The following is an 18,989-nucleotide window of genomic DNA, read 5'->3' as shown; positions in this document are numbered from 1 at the left end:
GAAAGGAAGGGGAGGGGAGGGGAGGGGAGGGGGGAGGTCCGGGCGCGACGCGACTCCCGGCGCGCGCGGGGAAAGGGCGTGGTTTGTGAAAGGGGGCGTGGTTTTATGAAAAGGGGCGTGGTTTATGCTTTGGGTGTGGGGTGCGGGAAGGGGCGTGGCTTATCGAACGGGGTGTTGTGGGAAGGGGCGTGGCTTCTGCCGCCCGGCGCGCGCGTGAGGGGGCGGGGCGTGGAGAGGGGACACGTGGTGCCCGGCCCCGCCCCGCCGCCGCTGCCGCCGCCGCCGCCGGAGGCCTCTGTTCGCGCTGCTCGGGAGGCGGAGAGCGGGACCCTCGGCGGCGCCTCTGCCCGCCCCGGGGCCTCCAGGGCCGCTCGCCCCGCCCCAGGCCGGGATGTCTCCGCGGGCCGGCGGGAGCGGGGCCGCCCGGTCGCCCGGTGCGCGCAGCGTCTGCCAGCTCCTCGCCCGTAGGGCCCTCGGGTTTTATGCCCGAGATGCCGGGGTGGCCCACAGGCACAACCTGGGACTGCTGAGGAGGATAATGTGCCAGGTGAGGCGGGGCCGGCCGGGCGGGGTCCCACGGGGCTCGAGGATCGGGAGCCTTGTGGGTCCCTTCCAGCTCGGGTCGTTCTGTGATCAGCAGATGTCGTCAGCTAAACAACCCCCTGACGAGTCTGTGACAGTTATGGTGGTGGGAGGTGGTTGAGTCACCTTCCCTGGAGGTGTTTAAGGCACGGGTGGACGAGGTGCTGAGGGGCATGGTTTAGTGTTTGACAGGAACGGTTGGACTCGATGATCCGGTGGGTCTCTTCCAACCTGGTGATTCTATGATTCGATGTTCAAGAAAAAAAAGGGTTAAACCTGTTACAGACTAAAGCGAACTTGATATTTTTTTATCAAAGCAATTTCTGCTCCCGTGCAGTAGTTGGCGATGGTGTTGTATTGAAAATATATTTATTATTAAGCGTCTGCTTACACAAAGCAATCAGTGGCCGAAATAAAAATGAGTATAGCTGACTTACTTAAAAGAAAAAACAAAAGTATTTGTATGAGACTGGGCCCCTTGTTACCTCTGTAGAGCTCCTGCTGTCTGTGATGCATGCAAGAAACTTTATGTGAGCGCTTTATCCCAGTAACGTTTCAGGCACTTTTTCTGAGTAACTGTAAACATTTTTCTAACTTTCACTCAGACATCAACAGCAAAATGGGATAGGATACTCAGTAAATTAATTATATATAAAAGAGTCATGTGCATATTGATAGTCTGGGGAATTATGTTCTTGATTTTAGAAGTTGCCGTTAAAGTTTAGTTGTCAGTTTTAATTTTAATGCAGGCAAGTTAGTGACAAAATACTCATAACCCATGCTGTCCATAATAGCTAATAAAAAGATCTTTGAGTTTGGTTTAAAAAACCCCACATTTTCCTTTATATATTTAACAGCAAATGTTCAATTAAAGTAGGTTATTATGCTGTAGGGGCCAAATAAAATATTTTCCAAAAGTAAGTTTTGTTACCAAAGCCATCACTGTTACAACCACTGTCTGTTTCAGGAAGCTACTAAATTCAAGAATGTTTGGACGACTCATTCAGCATCTCCTATCGCCTATGAAAGAGGAAGAATTTACTTGGACAATTACCAGTGCTGTATTAGCAGGTAACAAATTTGCAATTTAAAGTTCTTACAGTTGTAACACTGAGATTCTGTATTAGACATGTCACTAACTTCACTCATCCAAATAACCCCTGTAAATTAGGTGGAATTTACTTATGAATCAAAAATAACCAGGCGCGTAGATCTTTGTTAAATTACTCTCAGATGCCATTGTGTCTCAGTGTGACATCTGCCTTGGTGCAGGGACCACTAGTCTTACTGGTGCTGCGTGACTTCACCTTTCAGAGCTCTTCAATAGGAGTGAGATATTATTACCATTTTATAATTTTGTGCTAAAAAAGCAAATGAACAGTAGCACTTTGTGATCTGGTACTTAACAGGGTGCTACCGAACGTGTCACGAAGTGCAATACGCTTGAAACTATGTTTCTAAACTCTGCACTAAAGAAGCAGATGAGTGTTCATGTACAAATGCAGTGTGCAGAGTTCTTGCTGGTGTTTGTTCATATATTTTGTGGATCGGTTCTCTGATGTAATGTGCTCTCCTGTTCCATCATCTGCTGCAGAGGCAGCTTAGGAGGCAGTACAGGGCAGGGCAGAGGACGGGAAGTCCTGCAAACACCAGTCCCTGTCCTTCCCCACTGCTCTTGTGAGGGAAGGAGCTGGGACTTGGAGAACAGTGTTGCTGAGTAAGTTGTGGTCAGAACAGCTTTGGGACAGTGTCATTGATCCGTAAAAGACAAATTACTGTTGTCAGTGTAAACCACTGAGAGTTAATTGAATTAATCTATCACTTAGAGCAGAGATCCAAACCTATTTAGCAGCCTTTTATTGCTGTGTTGTCTGAGTGCTTTCCAGTACTGGGTTAACCTGTCTGACATCTTTCAGGTCTACTCTTCGTCTCATCCTCGCCCTGAGAGGAGAACTGTGTACAGTGCAGAGCTTTTATTCTAGTAGTGAGGGTTTTTATTTTAAATACCTATCACTGATGCCACGCATTTATATTATAAAAGGCAACACTGAAAGAGCTTGAAGGGCAGGTTCCAGGATTATGGTTAGTTTCTGGAATATGCTTCCTTTTTACTGTATATCACTAAGGTAAGAATGTTGCTGTTAAGTTTGTTATTTAAAAACCAAAATGCAACAACACACACACACAAAAAAAAACCCAAGCAAAACAGAAAGAATCCCAACACCAAAACACAAAATATAGAGAAGTTTAGCTTTTGTGTATTACATATTGGTTTTTAGGCCTTATTTTGAGAACAATTTCAGGTTATATTTACAAAGTAAAATTAAGATGTTTGGATTTTTGACCTGCCCAAAAGAGAAGGCAAGATTTATAAAACTGTGTGAAATTACTTGTTGATAGAAAGTCATTTATAGACTAATGATTAGCAATCATTTTCCTCCAGCATTGCACAAGAGCCAAGAATACTTTATCAAAAAACAAAGTGTTCCAAGTCAGAAAAAATTGAAGATGCTTTATTATTGGAATGCCCGCTGGTAAGATTGCATTTTATTAGAGCATTGCTGTGCAAAAATCCAAATTAATATATTTTAGTAAATCATATTCAGAAGAGAGCATTCTGTCTGTGCAAACTATTTTCTCAGTGTTTTTATGGAATTTAAGATGCACTGTGTGCCTATTTCTTTTGACTGAATGTTTAGAGGTATACTCCTCTGAATTTCTCAATCGTACATTCAAATGCTTTTTTGTGAGCTTTTGTGGAAGATTTTTAAGATGGTGCTTTTGTGCTCATGAAACTAACTCTTAGTTCCTTACAACATAAATTCTGTGTAATTTTTTCTTTGTTTTTTAATTAGCTGATAAACTGAAGACCCATTAAAGCAACTCTGCCCAAAAGCTACTCTTCTATTTCTAATTAATAAATTATATTATTTCCCCCTTCCCTAAGGAGTTTTTTTTCTCATCCAGCCTTCACAGAATTTAGGAATATTAACCCCCATCCTTGAATAAAGCATTACTGTTGAGTTACCACTGAATGCCTCACTTTGCAGTACTTAAGCAATTGTGTCTTCAAGACTGTTATTCATTAGATCACTAAGTAGTTATGCTTCATTTTTACAAGGCAAAGAAGTTTTAATAGGTGTCTTTTCTAGAGGAGATAACTGCCTTGCAAAAAGTGTAACAACGGGTTATTTATGTGATAGACAGAGGACTATTTGGCATAGCCCGGAGCTTAGAGATCCTGATGTCATTAGCTGGCAGTTTTTCATCTTTATTTTTTAAGGAATGTGTACTAACATCTGTTTTCTTTTTACTGCGTCAAAATGTTATGCATGCTCCTGGTACAAACTTTTTCTGATAACTTTTTGTTCTGTAGGGGGAAATGCTACCACATCCATCAGACTATAAATCTTCCCTGATAGTCTTGACGGTGCAGAACTGGCTTCTACGTCTCTCTGCTGATAGTGGAGAAATACTAGAAAAAGTATACCTTGCTGGTTCCTGTTGCAAGTTCAGGTATTAAACATTGATTAGGCTTTATATAATTAACAATCATTAGTACTGTACTGGAAACAGGGAATCGTGTCTATTTTAGTGCTATCCTATGGCTGACTTTAAGTTAGTTAGTCTAGTACGTTAACCAGAGTGCAGTTTCTAAATGTCTATGTGCTGTTTTCTATGGAAGAACTTCAGCAGTGTCAGTATTATGACCTCAAATTTGGTATCAAGTTCCACAAAATCCACAAAAAAATAGGCTACTATTGGCATTTCTATGACCATTTTACAGCCTTTGATATTGCAATAGCAACATACCAGGAGAGGACCTTCAAGAGCTGTAAAACAAACTTCATAAAACATAAGAAAAATAGATTTAAGCTATTTTTAACTTGCAAGCATTTTTCTCCATAGAGTAGCCATTCTGATCTTTAAAAGCAGAGCAATTACTGCTTCTGATAAGCTGTACATTTCTTTTCATTTCTCAGAGGAAATTATTTCCTTTAGGTTGAAGGATAAGAAGTAGTGATTTGTGAAGGGACAGAGGAAAATTAAGGTAGTTCTTCTCACAACCAAGTATGAAATCGGCCATTCCTCATTCTGGAAGTTTTACATTATTGCAGAGAGCAAATATATCAGGCACCTCTCCCAAATCAGATACTGAACAGTTCGCCTGGACATGGGGATCTGTGTAGTTACAGTATGTTGTATTTTATGTGAAATAATGTATTTATTATTAAATTAATTTTAGATTATTAAGACAGGCCTTTCTTGTCACAAATAGGTATCTGAGTTGGGATACTCCTCAAGAAGTAATGGTTGTAAAGTCAGCTCAGAATAAGCTCCCTGCAGCAGCACGGCAGGTAAGTTTGTTGGAAAACTCTGCAATTCTTGAATGTTTACAAAATCAATGAAAAAAAATTACAAGAGAGACATTTGTTGTTATGGTAGGAGATGAAGGTGTCCTGCTGTTAAGAAATGCCTTAAGTATAATAACTATATCCAGTATTGTTCCTTCCCAGGCAGGTATCCAACAGTCTGTATTGTTTTATCTTGCTGTATTCCAAGTTTTACCACTTTCGTTCATTGGAATGCTAGAAATAAACAAAAAGGTAAGTTAATTCTGCTATTAATTGTGATCTGTATTGTAATTGTATGTGAGGCATAATTTAGGCAATTGTCCCAGAATTTCAGAAGTCATACTTGCAGCTTGTAAACACATAGTGCCCTACAACATTAATTAGCAGTAATAGAATAGCTTGGAAGGGACCTTAAAGATCATCTAGTTCCAATCCCTCTGCGATGGGATGTTGTTCCTGTGTCTGACAGGAGCGTTGGGGGGAAGATTCTTAACTTGAATGACCAGAAGAGAGAATACACATGCATTCTGCTATTGGGTTACTCTTTGACATGGAGAAGGACTTTAGCCTTTACTTATAGCAATCATAAGAATTAAGGAATCCTATAATGTTTGTGGAATTCTTTTTACCTCTTTGAAGAAGGATATATGTGCATCTGACCCACTCCTAGTTATAGTCTATGAATTCTGTATACAATTACAAGCATTTTAAACTTACATCGTTGATACTGAATGGCAAAATGTAAATATGTTATCTTGCTTTATCAATTCAGAACAAACAGTCTTTCTGAGGTCAGTCTGTGACCTCAGAAAAATCAGTCACCTTTTGGGACCAAACTGATCACAGGATCACTGATAGTGTTAAGATCTTGGAACTTTGGGATTTTTTTTTTCTTTTAAGTGTTTTTCAGCCTGTTCTTAACCCTGTTTTAATTGCTTTTTTACATAGTGATTCAGATTAAAGAAATGATAACTACATTTACAAGCATCTCTAGTAAAAAAACCTACAAATATCATGTGTTGTTATTCACCAAATATTAAGTATTAGTTTGTTGGGGTTTTTTTCTCACTATAGGTGTGTTAAGCAGTGGCACAAAAGAATACTGCATAATTATTAAAAGGGCTAAGTCAGCTTCTTGTGTATGTGTCTAATTTGGATTCAGAGAGGATTCTGTAGTCTTGACAGCTGGATAATGTAGTTTTAGTACAGCTGTACACAGTCATAGGGCCATCATTAGACTAGTGTTTTACTCTGGTGATGAAGAAAGAACAAAATCTGAAATCAGTGCTTTTAGACTGAGTTGTTAGCTTTGCTAACATTTCTGTGGGATGCTGGGTAATATCTGTTCGTGTATGATAATAAATGGGTAACATGAGGATATACTGAGAATTGATTAGAGAATTAATTTGCTTGCAGAGTAGGACTAACATAACCTCAGGTGTTACTGCAGTGCAAAGATTAAAGAAACTTAGGAGAACAGATGAGTTCATGAACTAAAACACATAGAGTTTGGTTAGCAGGAAAAATTGAAGTGACTGCAAAATTAAGGACATGATGTCAATATTTTGCATTGTCTGTCAATTATTTCTTCCCTAATGGAATATTTTTCTCTTCCTTTTTTCCAGATATTTGGTAATAGTGTGACAGATGTTGCTGTTTCTAATGGAATCCTGATTGTAATGTATAGCATGGGTCTGGTCAGGCTGTATAACTTTCAGGCCATCTCTGAACAGGTAATGAAAAATGAATTTTTTTTTCATACAGCCCATGCTATTTTGGGGCAACAAATCATAAATATTCATGTAAGGCCACAAAGATACATGGGGGATGTGTCAAGGGATGGAGTTCTTGCCTAAATCTGTTTACAGACAGAAGGTGCAAATGGTTACACTCAGAAAATTCTACTCACACCAGCTACAAGTGGCAAAACATCAGAGATACAGGGTCAGACAGGCACTTAAGCACATATAGAGAAGGAGCTCTGTAAATGCTAGACCAGGGTGTGCTCTTTACACACCTAGTCTGTAGTTACAGGTGAGTGTTAAGGCTAGAAACTGATAAGCATGAGAGATAGTTTGATCTGAAACAGAACTGCAGTGAGACTTTTGAGTTTATTCTTCTAATCAAAAATCTAACCTTAATTCAAAAATACAACTTCAAGCAGTATCTAGCAAGATAAAGTAAGGAAGCAGTAAACTAATCAGCAAGTAAATATGCAGCAATAAAGCTAAATTGTTCTGTGTTATTTTAGTTCATGGAACAGCCATTTGATTTGGGAAATGAATTCAACTGGAATGGTCAAGTGGGAGTTGTAGGAAAGTATCCATATGGTCTTCCATGTAACATTAAAATAACAGGTATTTATCATCTTTGTATTGTCTTGGCTGGTGGCTTTTGTGAATTAATTATGACTTGGTTCACAGCAAGAAAACACATTGAAATTAGGGTATTCATATTGCACTGTACCTATATTGCTGGGTTTATGTTATAGTAAAAATGTGCTTTGCTCTACTTTCTAATTACGAGAATTAATTACATAGGACTTACCTAGAAAACAAGTACAGCAACTAAGCTATTTCAAAAACTTCACAAGCAATGCATGAGGTGGAAACTCCTTCCTTATTTCTGCTCACTGCTGCTTATGGGCAGGAGGAAGGGCTGGGGCTGTTAGGATGCCCAGAAACAGTGTACGGTCTTTAAGCAAAAGACATGAGAAGGTTTAATTGAACTTGCAGAGGGGAATCAAGGAGACCGAATACAGCTTGTCAGAATTGCATTTTGATAATTCTAAGTTGTCAGAAATGTGCCAGTTTCAATAAAGTTAATTCCTGATGAGAGAAAAGATAATTAAAACCAATTCTTATGCCTTGAATCATTAACTTAATTTTCTGCTTTATGTAATGACTTTAATTTGTCTGAAACCAATCATTTCTGTTGGTGCATTTGAGATTAGAATTTGGTGCTAATAATCTTCATGAATGACAAAAGCCTGAGACTTTATTTGAAATGCTTTTTAACTTCAAAAATACATTCTCACAAGTTTACACTTGAGGAATTTGAAAAGTAAAAAAAAAAAGCCAAACAAAATAGGTTTTACTAGTATCAAATAATGCGTGCTTCGGTGTCTTAAATCTTAAATGTTTCTGTATTAAATGTTTTTTCCAGGTGACTGTCCAAATAAAAACGTGCTTTTGATCTCTCTGTTTGCAAACAGTGTCAGATAATAACAGGCAAACCAAACCAGTTTTACATAAACCTGAGAAAATGCACAAAAATAAAATATAGACTTTAGATAGTGAAGGCTTTCAGTTACAATGCAATAATTTATTGAAACAAAGTGATAGACTGCTATAATTGACGTCTCTTGGTTCTGCAAAGCAAAATTTCTCCTCATTTTCCTCTCTGTCTTAGCCTGCAAAGCCACAATTTAATGTCAGAAGCCTGTTTAAAACATGCTGTGGGAGCTTTAATAGGAAGCTTATACCAGATATGCTCTCTTGTCTTATAGATCACTCTAGTTTTTAGTTTTGATATTTAACACCAAAGTACTAGAGAAAACACTTTGGATCTTGAATCATATTCAAGAATTTGTGGTTAGGAAGTTTTGAACTCATGACAGACATTTTTCGTGGCTGGTCTTTGCAGATAGTTGCATTCCTGTGGTTTTTGAGCTGTTTTCTTTTCAGAGCAAGATGCTGACTGACTGCAGTTTAATAGAACGCTTCAGCGAGCGAGATATTAACTGTTTCAGAGTTTAAGCTAAAGCTTAAGTATTAAGCTAAGTTTAAGTATTCACTATAATTTAACTATGTGTAATTTTCCTGCTTATTTAGTCCGAGTCTCCCTACAGAAACTGCCTGAAGGGATGGCAGTTATTAGGGCGCTGGTTTTATGATATGTTAGGTACCCAATGTATACGGAATCTTCAATATAAGAAGGATATGGAGCTGTTGGAACGGGTCCAGAGGAGGGCTGGCAGGATGATCGGAGGGCTGGAGCTCCTCCCATGCGAGGACAGGCTGAGAGAGTTGGGGTTGTTCAGCCTGGAGAAGAGAAGGCTCTGAGGAGATCTTATAGCGACCTTCCAGTGCCTGAAGGGGCTACAAGAAAGCTGGGGAGGGACTGTTCACAAAGGCTTGTGGTGATAGGACGAGGGGTAATGGGTATAAAGTGGAGAGGGGCAGATTTAGACCAGGCATAAGGAGGAATTTCTTGACAATGAGAGTGGTGAGGCACTGGTTGCCCAGGCAAGTTGCGGAAGTCGTGGCTGCCCCATCCCTGGAGGTGTTCAAGGCCAGGTTGGATGGGGCCTTGGGCAGCCTGGTCTAGCGGGAGGTGTCCCTGCCCATGGCAGGGGGATTGGAGCTAGATGGTCTTTAAGGTCCCTTCCAACCCAAGCTATTCTATGATTCTATGGTCAAAACTTACAGGCTCTTATGTACCTGCTATACCATTTACCACTACTGACTGGTAGGAAATATGAGTTTGATCACAGTGGACAGAATGGAAAAGTACCTATAGAACTTCATTGTGTCACTTCCTGAAAGGTCCAGAGTAGTTTGATTTATTATTAGAGGATACAGTAATTTCATACTAAACAAAGAGGAAGATGTTCTGCTGAGAATTATTTTTTTTATAAGTTTAGAACAAATACTTGTTAGTGCAGCCAGGAACAACCTTAGGCTTGATGTTTAGATGAGGCTGAGTAGTTTTAAGGAAGTGAGAAAAGAAGCTCAACTGGAGATTGAAAACTTGCAATATGAGGGAAAGGACTGAAAACCAAGGAGAACAGGAGGTGTTGCACAACAAGAGCAAATGACACACAGCAGGAAAGAGGGAGCTGAGGCAGCAGAGTCGTGCCATCACAGTGATTTAGGTGGCCGTGATCTTGCAAATCTTTGCCAAATGAACATAAAAAGAAAGGCATCTTAGCAGCCTGTACTGCTTAAGATTATTAGCTTAGTAGCTTGTTATTGAAACCCATATGAGTCTATCATTTAGTTCATCTACCAGAAATTTTGAAAGGCCTTGCTATATATGCTTTATTTAAAACTAAAAAGTCCATAGTGTAAAAAGTTAACAGATTTTCTGGATTAATTTTTCATTTTCTGACAGATTTTAATATCAGTAGGTTCTCTGCTTATGCTTCCGTTTTCAGCATTCTCTACATTTTCAGCAGATGCCTTGGCTTTCATAACCTATACTTTGTTATATCTTGCAGAATCTAGCATTGCCTGTGGGTTAGTCCAAAAGACAACTAGAGGATAGACAGTTTCCAGCTTAGGAAACACTTAATTTCCATGGGCAGTGAACTGATTTGTTTCAATCTAAATGGCTAAGTTGGAAACATAAATGACTGAAAAAGAGAAAAACACTGTTTAGGCACTTTCTGATGTCATGTGACATCTTCACGCCCTTGCCTAGGATCTGGATAATTATCTACACTAAGCAGGACAAAAACAAGTCAAAATTTGGGTGAGACCTTTGGGACGCGAAAATCCTTACAAGAACCTTGTTCTCACAGTAATTCAGCTTGGATTTTTATATTCTACCTGTCTAAATGCCCCATGTAATTGCAGATTTTCTCCACATTTTGTCCGTTTCTTGCAACACTTCTCTGTACTGTTAGAAAGAGCCAATCTTCAATCTAGAATTCATGGAGTCGTAGCAGCTGTAGAAATTGCTTTTATTTAGAGTTGTATTAATTTTTATGAACTCTGAGACAGATTGCATTCATTGTGGTCTACACTGTTTTGTTGTGTTACCCAGAAGGAGAAGAAATATTCAGATTTGCGTATCTTGCTGCATTTAATTCTGTTACTTGCGATTGCTGCTGTTAGCCTGTTTCCAGCTATTTATTACTATTTTTCCCAAGAGAATAGTGACCATTTTGCTATGCTTTTGGCCTGTTCATATGTACATAATCTCTCATTCAGATGAGCTGGATTAATTTTAAGTGTTTGCTGCATCTTTGCTTCTCCAACTCATTTGGAATGAAGTCAGTCAAATGTATCAGAAGAGCAGTTCAGCATGAAGTTATGAGAAGGCAGGAACCTTCCACGGGGAGCTGCGGATGTGTGCCTGCATGCTAGGAGATGTAGCATAGCTGGTGCTAGAAAAAGATCACAGCCAATGTATTTCCACCAGTCTTCAAAACTTCTGAAAAATTAATAGTTTTAATGCAATTTAGAATTGTAACAATCAAATGAATTATGATTGTTCTGCTACTAATGGTGTTAACATTACCAAATATTTGCAGATACCCCACCTTTGCTATTTGAAGCATCTACTCTGGAGAATGCATTTCAAATTGGAGGTTACCCTTGGCATTATATCATCACACCTAACAAGAAAAAACATAAAGGAGTCTTCCACATTTGTTCTCTGAAAGACAATGCTTTGGTAATATATTCAGGTAGCAGAGTCTCTGAAATGAATGTGGATCATGTTTGTCTTAATCTCTTCTTCTGAGTAGTGCTTGAGGTAACCATACCCTTGTTTTCCAGTGTGGTGCTCTCAGGAATCACCCCACAGTGTTATATCTGCTGTCCAGTGGAGTCATGTGTAAAATGTTTTCTTCTGAATCAGTAGTGCTTCTGCTATTCCTCCATTCTAGTACAGCGGTAGCACGATCAGTGCTACACACAGTGTATTCTCAGTTTAAAGTTAAGGCTCAAGCAGAATTTCATTAGCTGATTCCTTGCATGATAACGTCTTAATGCACTTCTGACTAGTCAGCCTGCTAAATGGCTTGAAAAAAGAAACATTTTAAGAAATTGCAGAATAAGTTTCCTTAATGTTCCTACTATATCCCTGATTTGTAACTTCTGTCTCTCTCCTTCAGAAGATGTTATTGCTCAGTTTAATCCAGCATTCCTAATTATTTTTGCTTGTTCTATTCATCATGTGTTTTTCATCTTGGGTTTTATTTTGGATTTGAATTTGACCTGAAGATCCTTCTGTAATACAAGCAGCTTCTAGGCCTGTTAGTTCAGGGTTCTTCACTAAAAAACTTCTAATCTGTAAATTTCCTCATCTCTCTTAGTAGTTTAATCAAATCAGTGACCCCCTCCTATCTCTTATTTTCAAAACAGATCTTTCATAACCTCTTTTGTTCTATGTGGGTTCATACATTTCAAAATTTGATCAGGGTCAGCTAAATTGAACTACAAGAAGTCACTGCCAAAATCCCAAGATGTTGACTGCAAGCTATCCCAGGCTTACCTGCTGCACAAATACTTCCACAAAAGAGGCTGATGTTAGAAGCTTGGGTCAAAGTTTGTGCCAATTGTTTTCTCATGTCTTGACACATCTCACATCTTTACCTTCAAATTGCTGGAATTGTTAAAAGTTTGCAGAGCATAGGTTAAATCTTCATTTTGTGTAGTTTCAGGAGAGGCAGGGCCATGTATAGTTGTGTGGTACAAGGTCATTGCTTACTGCATAGGAAAAAAAGTCGAAATTGTTCAGTGGAATATCTTGAGAATTGGAACTGAGTCTCTATTATTATTGTTCCATTGCCATCCGTTCTGGTCATGATTAGGAGTAATACTTAAAAACCTTCAGAGATATGTGGAGAGGAGCTTGGTATTTCCTCTTTAATTAGATCTGTGAGACTTTCAAAATACTAATATTCTAAGCTTTCCTTTCCTTCTTCAGGCAAAAAATGGCATACAGGATATGAAATGCTGTTCACTGGAACCTGACTGGATATATTTCCACCCAGATATGTCGGGCAGAATAATCCACGCGGGACCAAATCTGATAAAGTATGAGCCTTTTTTTCACAAATGTTATTTTCATTAGAGGAAAAGTTGAATAACTGCATAAATTCAGTAGTTTGACAATTTGCAGGCTAAAACACTCATCAAGCCCTAAAAAATGTAAAATCTATTAATTTGTCAGAATTGGAAGTTCTGGTAGAAGCATCTGCAGATTTCTACGTGATGAATGTAAGCATTGGCAGCAAACAGTAGATTTTGATCTCATAAATGTTCAAGGACCACTGTGCTAAAATTTCACTGATAAGTTACAAAAATAATTTATTTCCATTTTGGTTATTTCTGATGTTTTAATATACCTGATTATTTAATATTATAAATATAGCAGTGTTACAGCAGCTGGATTAGAATGCATGACTTATTTCATAATTTCTGTTTCTTTTGTAGAGTCTTGAAGTTTAAGGAAGTTAAAAATAACACAGATCAAATGGAGATTGCAGAAGATTTTACAATTGTGGCAAACAGAGAAAACTGTGTGAGTTCAGTGTCCGAGAACAAAATGTATGATTTTGAGCAATACAGAAGGTTTTTGCGTGTGTGAGTAATCAATGAGCTTAATTATGAGCTTAATTCAGAGTTTATTGAAAGATATGCAGTGTCTTCATTGAAAAAAAACTGAAAACAGTAAGACTTTTAGGGTAGCTTTGTGAAACCTCCAGTCTTTTCTCTAGGCTTCAGCATTCTTTATGGTGTACAGTATAATGAGGTACCGCTGATACAAAACATTTGTAAAAAATGGTGGCAGGTTACCTTCAACAGAAGGTGCCACCAACTGTGTGTGTTTCTGGTGCTCAGGTAAGTCAATCATACAAGTGCTAGAAATGTTTCAGGCCTCTCATAACTTGCAGGTAAGCCTTCATAGACAACAAAGACAATACCTTACATCTAAAAGTCATTTTCTTTTACTGGCCGTGCATACCTGTCACTCCTTTGTGACAGCTTTGGCATTCACCTAAACCTTGGTGAGCTGAATCAGTGCACTAAACATAATAGAATAATAACCCAGCAGAAAAGGGGAACAGCTTTCCATTTGCTTGATGAGCTGAACTGGAGCTCAAACAGAACAGAACTGAGTCACCAGTCAGTGAGAAGAGTGCAGAAACATGGAACCAAGTGGTGAGGGGATGATCTGAACCCTGTGGTAGAAATGAGCTGTTGAATCACCTTGATTGTTTCATGAAGTCTTTTATGAAAGAAAATCACAAAGACGATCTAAATGTCAGAAAGGTTAAAGGACACGCTTCTGAAGCAGATTTTTTTTGCATTGCCTGGAACTGTCATTTTGCTTCAGCATACAAAGTTATGTCTTTTATCAAAGAAAGTTTTTATCGTTTGAGTTCTGTAACGTCACTGGAAATTAGTGATACTAATTTTGAATTGAGAAAGGTTAAGCTTTGTCATCTAATGACTTGGCATACATTTTTATTTTAGGGTTTGTTTAGATAACTTCTGTTGCAGTAAGAGCAAAGAAATATGAGTTCTAATCCTGTCTGTGCTGTGCCTTTTCCTTTTGACCGGATATCCAAGTTTTGAATGTTTTTTGTGCTAATGAGGTCCAGTGGAAGCAGCTGTGGTAGTTTAAGATGCTACTTTCGCCATCTTCGGGAAGTAAGCATTTAAAAAACAAATTAGTAGTGACTCAGCTGTCTTAATTTGCATTCCAGCATCTTTGCTCCAGCCACTTTTGTTCTAAAAATTATGGTAGTTGAGAACCTTTGCCACCTCTACAAGACTGAGAACCTCTCAATACGAGTTAAACATCAGTAATACCTCAACTAAAGCCACCTAGTTCATGAGCCCTTACGAAGAAGAGATAGCAGCACTAGGGTCATACATAACTAGTGTGTAAAACAAGATCTGAGAGATAAAACACATGAAATGGAGATATTGTTAAATAGATAAGAAGAGACTAAAACGCTCCAGAGTCACTTTTTTCTTTTTCTCCCAAGGTGAATGACACTGTTACTGTAACAGCTTCTGGTCGCGTGGTGAAAAAACGTTTTAACTTGCTGGATGATGACCCAGAACAAGAGGTAACTGATGTAGTGGGTGAGAGCAAATCACGGATCTTGTAAGATGGTTAGATAGCTAGAAGTTATTCTTGTTTCCGGTGCAGTGGCTGTAGACATTAGTTGTGTTAATCTTTGAGTCCTTTATTCCTTTTCTATGGCTGCCTGTCTTCTTAGCTTCCAATATCTTCATTTTCCCTCTGTGTCTGTTGTCTTTTCTCCTTGGTTGACATTTGTGCTTTGGGTAGACTCTTTTAAGAACTGATCTTATGCCCCATGCTGCTGTCATAACTCTATGCAACTTCATTGGCACAGAAATTATATGTTAATGTGACGAACCATTACTCCTCTCTCCATTCAAACATCTCCGTTAAGCATTTGTTACAAATCATTTTATGAAATGAAAAAAATACTTCTTTTTAAGTAACTGCTTCTTGAGAGTGAAAACACCGTTTGCCTCTGAGTCTTTAAGAGGTTATGAAGAATATTTTTTAGCTCTCTAGGTAGAGCTGGAGCTGTAATTGACATAAGCACAACAGTTACATTTATCATTTTCTGGCAGTCATTTCTGTTTGTTTTTCTTAGGAAATAGATTTTACTATGGTAAAAATACAGGAATGTCCAGTATAACCCTTAAGGTCTGCAGTTCACTTCTATCCACTCTTTTTTTTTTTTTAATGGAATAAAAATTAAAGTCTGCACACTATTTTTCCCACTGCTATTATACCTTACTTGTGATTCCAGTAGGTATTTTTCCATTATGGAAGAAAAAGACTGGCTCAATTTTAAGTAGAAAGTTACTAGGTCCGTAAAAGTGAGATAGAGGCAATTAAGGCAGTTGACAACCTTCATCTTTTGGTCTCAGTTCTTCACTGTCACATATGCTGTGGAGCAAGAGAGAGCTCTGAACAGAACATGGAGGAGTTCATATGAGTGGAATTACCCTCATATGCCAGTAATATAAATATACCACTAATATATAATACCTCGTAAACCAATAATGATAAACCAGTAATGATAAACCAATAACGATAAACCAATAATGATAAACCAGTAATGATTTTAAGCTATTCTGTCTCTAACGTGTCTGCTTCAAGAGAGGGCGGGGAGTTTAAATATGTTTCTTCTGCCACTTTCAAAGTACTTTTTTCTATTTCCTGTATTATATATAAAGTAGATGTACTTGCACATTAGGATTGTTCAGAACATCACTTTCTTCTCTCCTGTCTTAACTAATTTTGCTGAAATACATTGGATAGCTTGTGTTGGCAAAGATGCCTGTTGGGTATCAGGCTGGCAGTTTTCTTTATCAGACCAAAAGACTTAAGAACTACAATTTTTTCCAATTCTCCTTTCACCTGAAAGAAAAAGACCTATGCAGTTTAGGTACTAGGGAATGCAAATTTGTTTGATTTGTAAACTTGAGGTTTTGTTTTTCCTAAGACATTCAAAATCGTTGACTACGAAGATGAATTGGATTTGTTGTCCACTGTGGCAGTTACTCAAATAGGAGCTGATGGAAGAGCTCACCTTGACTTTCATTGTAATGAACGTGGGATTCTGCTTAAGAGTATTCCGTTACTGGAGTCCTGGGATGTGGTGAGGAGAATTGCTGTCTTTGTTTATGCTAACACTTGTCTGTACCCATTTACCTACCATTTTTGTTCAGATTTGACACAGGTATATGAAGAGTGTTGCCATGTGCTATGGATGAGATTTGTACAAAATAATAATCATAGCTCAGAATTTACAAGTATTCCATCAGGCAGTAGTTCACTTGTCTGCAAATCTCCATGATTTGAAATTAAGATTTTGTTGTTGTTGTTGGCTGGTTTGTTTTGTTTGGTTGGTTGGGGGAGGGGTCGTTCTTAGGTATTTCTGAAGTATTTATCAACTTGAATACTCGCCCTCTGACTAGTCACATCAGTTTAACTTTACAGCTTGTAAGTGGTCTTACTAGCTTAGCTTGAACTACTCACACATAGAATTAAGCATGGACCTCACTACCTGTGTGTTTGGAGAGGCAGAATGGGCTGGTCATACAATCTGAGTTAAGGTGGGCATTGAACTTAGATGCTCTGAAAATTCAGCACTCTTGGTACCTCTTTTGTCATTGACTACATAGGCAGCTCCGGATCTTAAATCAGACACTTTGAATTGCACTTAGATTCCTAAAATAGGCATGTGGGGAATCTCTCAAAGATTAAAAAATCTGTCCTTTTCTGGATGAACAACCTGTGGGTATCCACAAAAAATCCCTGTCTGATCATGGAGGTCACCGAAGTTAAATAAATGGAAGGAGTATTAGGAAGTTGCAGAAAGAGAGACTACAATCAGATCTTTTTTTTCTTTCATTTCAGACTTACAGTCATGAAGTTTACTTTGACAGAGACCTTGTATTACATATAGAACAGAAGCCTAACAGGAGATTCAGTTGTTACATTTACCAAATGGTCTGTGATACTGCAAAAGATGATGAATGTTCAAGCTATGAAAAAACAGAAAAATCATTTTGTAAAAAAGGAGGGAGAATTTTTGAGTATAATTAAGCTACTCTAACTATAATTTATTTAACAATTATGGAGACTTCGATTTGGATGTTATTTAAGGACTTCATACATATGAATTGGTCAACTGCTGTTTTTCAGGCAGGATTTAATCTTAAACTTTTGTACTAGTACATCGGGGTTTGTTTCTTTTTTTCTCTGTAACATTATGGACATGTCTGTAATCCATCATGGCTTTTCCTGCATTCGCTGGTTCAATAAATGCTGCATTCAGCATTAATGATGCTTCTTTTCAGCAACTGGATTGAAATTCTGGACATCAAGGAGAAAGTTGTGGACTTACGGATAATCTACCATCTGCTGCAATCTGTCTTACGTAGTTTTACCTATGCAACTTTAATACAGACTGTTAGTTAAGCAAAGAATGTAAAATTGTATAGGATAAATTTTATATGTATTATGAAAATGGCAGTTACCATTAAACCACTTAAACAAAATCCTTCTGTTGGTTTTGTGTGAGAAATAAAATTACTCAGGTTTTCTGGTTTTGTGTGTTTTGGTTTAAAAAGAAGCATTACTACATTATGGTTTTACTGCCTTTTATATGTTTTTATATATATAAACATATATATGTATATATATAAAGTGAAATACAATTGTAGAAAGAAACAACATGAAAATGAAATTTAATGAGACAGCATTAGAAATAAAGAGCAGCAGCAACACTTTACTTTCACCATAGCTCCAATAAATTTTTGCTTAGTATACAGGAAAGAACACCTGTCTGTTACCTGCTCTTATATAGTTACTTATATAAGTAAGATATGAGTGTAAAACAGAATATGACTCTATACTCTTAGGCAGAAGATCCAACTATTAAGGAGGCATTGATATTTTATGCTCATTTCTGTTTGAATTTTTAAGGCAGTTCCTCCCAGAGCAAGACATTTAAACTTTGTTGTTTACTAAATAGTATAAGCACTTTTCAAGAGTTTGCTGTACTTTCTAGTTACCCTTCATTTTAAGTTATTGCAGACTTTTGCAGTGATATTCTGCTAAATCAACAATTGTACATCAGTACTTATCTTTGAAAAATGCAGCAATTTATAATAGCCAAAAGGAAACCCTGCCTTTGATCATGAAGATTATGGATTTTGTGTAAGAAATTCTACCTCTCTAGGTACACCATGTGATGCTGCAGTACAGGTAATGGCAGGTGTTCTGTCCTGAAGGTCACACATAGATATTTTCATGCTGAAACAAGAGAAACGTTTCTGTTTAATTTAAAACACCTTGAAAGCTATTTTAAGAATAGAGAATCCAGAACTGCCACCCCTGAGCTGTTCTACGAGTATCTTCACGCCCCTGCTTACAAATGGGCTGGGACGTACTGGAGAAGCAGAATCACTAAATGCTTAGTGGGTTGTGCTTTTCAGGCTGTGAACAGCAGTGCACATTTTGTACCTATGCAGAGCAACAGAAAATTCTAAAAATAAACTTCTGTTTGAATAGGAGGAAAATTTTGACAGCAAGCCAGTGTTTTTTACATTATTAACTGTCTTAACCCCCCCATATCTCAACCAAAGAAATAACCCCCATGCTTGGTGGCAGCCCGTGTGAATCCACAGCTTTTATTTCAGGTTAAATTTTGAAACAAACCCCATCCACCACAAAAAGGTAGTACTTTACTTTTACAGGATATTTTATATGTAAGCATTTTTTGGTAACTTGCTGGCAGGGTGGTACTATTGTGCA

General features: G+C 38.0%; 1 protein-coding gene across 1 annotated transcript; it reads left to right on the top strand.

Moving 5' to 3' along the window:
- Positions 1-378: 378 nt before the first annotated feature.
- Positions 379-17,731, top strand: DCAF17 (DDB1 and CUL4 associated factor 17). Its single transcript, XM_069861125.1, has 14 exons — positions 379-547; positions 1,550-1,653; positions 3,026-3,116; positions 3,959-4,098; positions 4,862-4,940; positions 5,100-5,189; positions 6,563-6,670; positions 7,189-7,294; positions 11,197-11,339; positions 12,597-12,706; positions 13,106-13,193; positions 14,668-14,751; positions 16,171-16,326; positions 17,088-17,731. Exons 1-14 carry the CDS (start codon positions 392-394, stop codon positions 17,274-17,276), a joined length of 1,644 nt encoding a protein of 547 aa, XP_069717226.1. The 5' UTR covers positions 379-391; the 3' UTR covers positions 17,277-17,731.
- The last annotated feature ends 1,258 nt before the right edge of the window (positions 17,732-18,989 follow it).

This window comes from Phaenicophaeus curvirostris, chromosome 7 (assembly GCF_032191515.1).
Source record: "Phaenicophaeus curvirostris isolate KB17595 chromosome 7, BPBGC_Pcur_1.0, whole genome shotgun sequence".
Taxonomy (NCBI): Eukaryota; Metazoa; Chordata; class Aves; order Cuculiformes; family Cuculidae; genus Phaenicophaeus; species Phaenicophaeus curvirostris.
Note: the sequence above shows the minus strand (reverse complement) of the source record. Positions and strands in the feature narration are given on the sequence as shown.

Excerpts from the sequence above, each read along its gene's own strand:
- DCAF17 (XM_069861125.1), top strand. The coding sequence starts at position 392 with ATGTCTCCGCGGGCCGGCGGGAGCGGGGCCGCCCGGTCGCCCGGTGCG. Across the intron at positions 3,117-3,958 it reads TATTATTGGAATGCCCGCTG|GGGGAAATGCTACCACATCC; the intron begins GTAAGATTGCAT and ends TTTGTTCTGTAG. Across the intron at positions 14,752-16,170 it reads ATGATGACCCAGAACAAGAG|ACATTCAAAATCGTTGACTA; the intron begins GTAACTGATGTA and ends GTTTTTCCTAAG.